Genomic DNA, 6268 nt, shown 5'->3' on the forward strand with positions numbered 1-6268 from the left:
CTCTCTCTCTCTCTCAGCCCATGATGCCACGCTCAGGCAACAAACCAGTCAATTCATGTTGCAACCATTGGATCAACACAAATGGACTCTACACTTGCAGGAAAAACACTAGGAAGGGAAAAAAGTCATTCAATTTTTTAAATTGGAGAGCTATTTTTAAAATAATTGAAGAAAAGCATATAGCAACAAGCTGTGAACTGAGGAACAAGATTAATAATATACTTCAGGATATTTTGATACTCTTCAATGTATCCTAATGTATCTGGTAGACAACTTGATAATGGGAGAAACACTAGATCTCCAAATGAGGTCCTCTTGTATGCCTTGCAGTTTCCATGCCCCAAATTATGCAATTTTAAAACATATTTCATTAATAGCTATTAAAAATGTGAACATGCATGAAGGGAAGTAAGATATGGGTTTCATCATCATTTTTATTTTCTAGATATCCCCCGGTCTCCACATAACTCCCCTAAATTATTTTAAGAAATAAAAATGATTTATTACAGCTGCCTACTTAATTTATTTGTTTATTACATTTGTATCTGCTGCAGTCTGATGACTCTTGGTAACTCTTAGACCAAGATAGGTTCAAAACCGCTAGGGAATTCCTGGAAGCTTGACATTCAGACAAATCTATAGTCACATAGAAACAAGCCTTATTTACACAATATTGAAAAGAGGCAATAAAAAAGCTATGAAGGAAACAGAAAAGCTAGAAAAGCCAAGACCAAGATAAGCAGGGATTAGCACCATGCAAACAATCAGAGACAAAACAATACCCTAATCAAGGAACTTCATGCCTGGGCCTGAATTCTGACTTTAAGAGTGGGATTCAAAAGTACATTTTGATAGCATTTCATATAGTACCACAGGCAGACCAGGACTGATATGAGACAGTAAACCATTCATACACTTATCAAAGACAAAGATGCATATTGATGCATATTAAATGAATCCTACATTGAAGTTGTTTGAAGAGCTCCTTGAAAATTATAGGAAAATCTTGACAGGCAGCAAAAATCTTATACTTACAGCAAAAAACAAGTTATCTACACTTCTACCCTTAGGTCTGTAAATCCACGTTTGCCCTCATTAACTAGGGTTGGCCTTTCAGTCCTTGTGTGCCAGACCAAAACCTATCAAGAAAAATTGCATTTTATTAAAATTATATAACAATATATAATAGGTATCAGCAAATCTGCCTAGTGCATAAGTACACATATGTTTATGCATATGAAATCTCTGAATAGTACTCAAAAGAAATTGCAAGCCTCCTTCGAAGGGTATATTTACATAATCACACACCTGGTTTATTTTTAGACTCATTATAGATACAGCAGTATCCTATAAAAACAACAAAATATTTATTCCCACAAATGCTAAATTCATGGAATGACAAGGAGGGGAATATGTCTGCATTACATTCAGAGGGCTTCAAAATAGGTAAGAATGGCTAATTGAGATAGAGGATGAGAGGCATAAATGGGGATAGGGAGAAGCGTGGAAATTGGGCACATAACTTCACACTGGCTCCTAACTACACGTCTGTCATTTGCAAAAAAAAGCCAATTTAAAAATTAAAAATATACAGATATTTGTTCTGAATCTAGAATACAGTATTTCTATTGCGATGATTGATCACCTGTATACCTATCTTTTTAAAAAATCTGGCAATGTCTCCATAGAAGGGCAAGCAAGTGTGGGCTGTAAAAATCTTCATGATCCTTCCTCCTCTTCTCTCCTCTCCCCTTCCATGCAATTGTCTTCTTTTCTCAGAGAGTGGAGAAATCCCTATAGTTTTCTTGGCAAGGTTTTTCAGAATTGTTTTGCCCCTGCCTCCTTCCTAAGGCTGAGTGGGAAAATGTCTAGTCCAAGGCCACCCAGTTGTCTTTGTGCTTAAAGTGGGACTAGAATCGATGGTCTACACAAAACTGGCTCTCATGTGACCTTTAGATAGCAGCCAATACATTCAGAAAAGTCTATGGAGATTCTCAGTCATCCAGGTCATGGTTCTCCCAAAGGTGTTTTTTTCACAAGGCAACTGGACTTCGTTAACAAAATCTAAATCTCTTTCTTCATTGCCCAATTGCATTATAATAGCTGTTTATACAAGACCTTAGTTCCAATGTTTTAACATATCTAGATCTGGACATTAGATACAGTATGTGCATGCAATTATACAGTACTTAAACAATTAACATAAATGTAATTATATTGTTTATAATTAACAAGATAAGCATGGGAGTAATGGTCACTGGGTGGGGGAAATTATTGTGATTTTTTTCCCCAACTTTGCTAACCTTTGTGCAGTTGGCAGCTTTAGGCTCTAGTCCATCCATTGTCACCAGATCCTTTAATAAACTAGTTTCTTGGTAGCCTCCTTTCACTCCATCCAACTTGAAACTGGCCTGTGGTTTCTCCAAAATCAGTTTTATGCTGATGGCAAAGCCAGCCATGTCGATGGCAAAAGGCCGGTTAGGATCAAACACAGTCTTCCAACCTACAACTTTGCCTGCTGGACTCACTTTGGGGGATTCGTACCTGAGACCACCAACAAAAGCAACTGGCCAGACAGATACCTTCTTTGTGTAGCGCATCTGCTTGTCAGAAAGAAAACAAGAATACATATGAATACTTCTACTTTTTTAATTATATACTGTGGGCCCCTTTTGGGAGTTTTCCAACTTTCTCTACATGTACTCTTGCAGTAGTTGCATGTTATCATATGTTCATTATTTTCTTTCTATTCTTACTTTTTCATGCCAAAGTTTCTGCCTTACTTTCTATCTTACCCTTCTGAAGGCCTTTTCCTGAAGGAGTACTGTCTGCATTTCCTACATAGATATGAGATATGCCGGAACAGGATCAGGTGTAGTTTTAGATATGCCAGGCAAATATCTTGTTTGTTTCTAAAGATTCCTGTCCATATTTCAGAACCATAACTATAATCGCAACCCTCATTCTCTAGCTATAAGTACTGATGATCAGTTAACCAATCATCTATGGACCTATTTCATCTTCACTCATCTGATATCATACTGACTGGAATTTCTGGTAATTGTAGTCCAGCACAAGTACAGGACACCTGGCTGGGAAGGGCCAAATTACATTTAGTGCAATAACTACTCAGGGTTTCACTGAGAAACTTTCCCAACCAGAGTACCAGAGATTGAAACTGTGATCTTTTATGTGCAAAGCATGAGCATTTCCATTGACCTTCATCTCTTCTTGATATACCTCCCTAACCACCCACCAAAAGATTGTATATCAAAAGAATGAAGGATAGAGAATGTAATTATTAATCTGTCTAAATCATGGGTCAAAAGTGAAATAATCACAACCTTGAATAATATACCTCTTCAAATAGCTCCAGGCTATAGGTGTTATCATCATCAGCAAAGTATACTACACCTTCAGGTGCTGGCATGGTGCTAAAACTTTCCCTAAGCCAATGCAGTCCAAGGTTCCTCTGGAATGTGCCCCTGGGAGTGTGAGATGGAATCCAGGACAAACCTACTTTCAGACTCTTAGGAGTCTCAATATTCAGGTGAGTAAAATGGATCCCTGCTTTCTCCAGTAGATTGGACACCAGATTGGTTCTTCTAGGAGAATCTTCTACCACCACCCAGTGTAGGTTCTGTACATGAAGGAAAGTATTCGCCAGTCGGGTCAGCTCAGCCTTCTGTACTGGTCGAGTGTAGGTAGGTGTGATCACAAATATGGCAGGCAATGTGTCTGACCACGGGGGAGGCCTGGAGTACACATAGTTCCGGATTATTTTGGGAGCTGTCCCAATGGCTGGCTGCCGAGTGCATGATGCAAACCCATCCTCCCTCACTAGGGATGTCCCGTTGAAGAGTGACTTGGCTGTGCCATTTTCATCTGTTTCCTCTAAGACAAAAGGGAAAAAGATAATATAGTGTAAGCCTTCCATTAAAACGCTTCTCTATATCATCTGTTTCTGATTTAATACTGGCATTCTATTTCCCTATCCTTATATCTTGGATCATCTTTAATATAAAGGGAAAAACTCAAGAGAAAAAAGAACACCCAAAAAAGTAAAAATATGGTTTGCATCAAATCCAATATTTATTGTAACAACAATATCCTTAAGAGTTTGCAACTATGAATCATGGAAGCAATATTCAGGAGAGTGCTTAATTTTCTTTCAGTGGGTGCGCTCTGAGGTCACACTGACTGTTGTGTGTAGGGGAGGAAGATATTCTGAACACTGATGAGTTATAACATATTATTGTTGCCATTATGCAACCCATAAATTCTTTGCCCCTCCCCCCCAGCAGCTGTGGGCGGTCTTGCTACCTTTATAATTCCAATTTAGCTACTGCTTTGGTCCTAAGATTCTTCCTGCTTTCACCTTTGAAAGCGAAACACCCACACAGTGCTCTATGTTGGATAGAACGAAGGAAAGAGAATCTAACCAAAAACTAGTCTGTGGTGTTGGCTGTGTATTTTTCTGCTGTAGGAAAATTAGAGATTAAAAATATATCTGCATTGCAGCTTGTATTGCAACCTATACAGTATATTAGAAATGGGCTACGTATGGTCAGCTGTTTGTGGATGTGCAAAAGAGCCAGCTGACCTACATGGAACTCAGCTTGTGTGAATGGCTCAGAAATGGAACAGTCATTTAAACTGAGACTTGCTTGTAGAAGAAAAAATAAATAATAGTCGAGAAACAAAGAACACAAGAGCCTATGAGGAAGTGAAAACAAGTTGATTAGTATAAACTGTCAATGAATTATCAATGAACATTGGATACACATGATCAAAAAGAAAAGACGCCTTACCCTAGCTATATATTACAGATTAATAGTGAATTAAACCTGAGCAGGCAACAATGTCTAGCTGAACTTGACTGATCTCAGAAAAGTTAGGTCTATATAGTACCTAGAGCAAAGACAGGTAGGAAATTCCAAACTGTTAGCTAGTCTGGGAAACAGGAAAATATCTGTCTGTCCGTCCGTCCGTCCGTCCGTCCGTCCATCCATCCATCCATCCATCCATCCATCCATCCAAGAAGTAGGTAATTGCAAACGGTTGAAAATGGCATCATCTCTTTGCAACTGACTGTTTAATACGCTATTCAATTCCAAATGACTTTGAGCTATTTATAATATATTCTCATAAAAATCCAATACAAACTCAAACAAGATAAGCTCTGGTGACTATTTACAGAGAACAACAAGAGTAACATAAACACCCAATAAGTGCCTTTGAGTCCATTTTACCACAAGGGCAAAGGGTATGAAATGGATGATTCTATGCTGTTTGTCAAGAATCTCTGCTGTTAAGAGATAAGGAATTTTCTTCTGTTTGGTGCTTCAGACTTTATCACAACCTTCCCTGTCTTCAAGATGTAATTTAGATAAAAGCATGTATTTTTTTAACTTTCATGCACTTAATAAATCTAGCTTTTTATACAAATACAATGAATGTCTGTTAACATTTACTTATAGTTGGGTTATCTCTAAATCCTAGACAAACTTATGGGTATCTTTTAAAAATGGGTTATTCTACTATTTAATTACTCAGTATTCTTTTAATACTCTGGCTGTGTTTGGGAACATATTTTCCAACAAGGGCTCCTGAATTCATATCTCCAACACAAATCATTTACGACTTACATCTGACTCAATGAAATCTTAAACTTCAGAGAATGATATAAACATTATTTTTAAAATATCCTCATTTTTATGTAACAAAGTACTTTTTTTTTGCAAAAGATTTGTTAAAAGAATCTTACAAAACCTTTTGTAAACCAAGATTTATATACTTACTTCTTAGAAGGCTGAGATAACGGGTGTTTGGATATTGATGCCACAAAGTTAGGAGAAGACCCCATGGCAAAGCAATCAGAAGTGTGGTGAGAAGGTTACGTCTCCTCAGCATGCTGCAGAGAACTTCCACTGATTGGGCATTTCCCTACCTTCCAGAGCAAAGTATGGTTTTTAAAAGTGAGATAACTACAAAATATACAAAATGAAACAGAGTTTTCATTCGGTTGGGCCAATAGATTCTAACACAGGATTTGCAGGTATGGCTCCAGTTTTCAAAGCACTTGATTTTACTTTGATTTAACATGCTATTTTTTCTTTTGAATTAAATTAATTAAAATAGTAAAAATACTATGTTGTAAAAAAGTAAAATAAAGTAAGAAACATAATTTTAAATTATGTTTAGAATTCTAACGATGCTGAAGTGGCATTCAGCTTTTTCACAGTACATATATAAGATTAAAACAAAA

The 6268-nt window shown here is 37.1% G+C and overlaps 1 protein-coding gene across 1 annotated transcript; it reads right to left on the reverse strand.

Annotated features, from left to right (window-relative positions):
* Positions 1-1052: 1052 nt before the first annotated feature.
* LOC107287662 (galactosylgalactosylxylosylprotein 3-beta-glucuronosyltransferase 1-like) lies at positions 1053-5913 on the reverse strand. Its single transcript, XM_015816191.1, has 4 exons — positions 5802-5913; positions 3359-3894; positions 2304-2600; positions 1053-1139 (listed from the first exon to the last, which is right to left on the reverse strand). Exons 1-4 carry the CDS (start codon positions 5911-5913, stop codon positions 1053-1055), a joined length of 1032 nt encoding a protein of 343 aa, XP_015671677.1.
* Between the last annotated feature and the right edge of the window lie 355 nt (positions 5914-6268).

The sequence above is a fragment of the Protobothrops mucrosquamatus genome, unplaced genomic scaffold, assembly GCF_001527695.2.
Source record: "Protobothrops mucrosquamatus isolate PMUCROS unplaced genomic scaffold, P.Mucros_1.0 scaffold411, whole genome shotgun sequence".
In the NCBI taxonomy this organism is placed as follows: Eukaryota; Metazoa; Chordata; class Lepidosauria; order Squamata; family Viperidae; genus Protobothrops; species Protobothrops mucrosquamatus.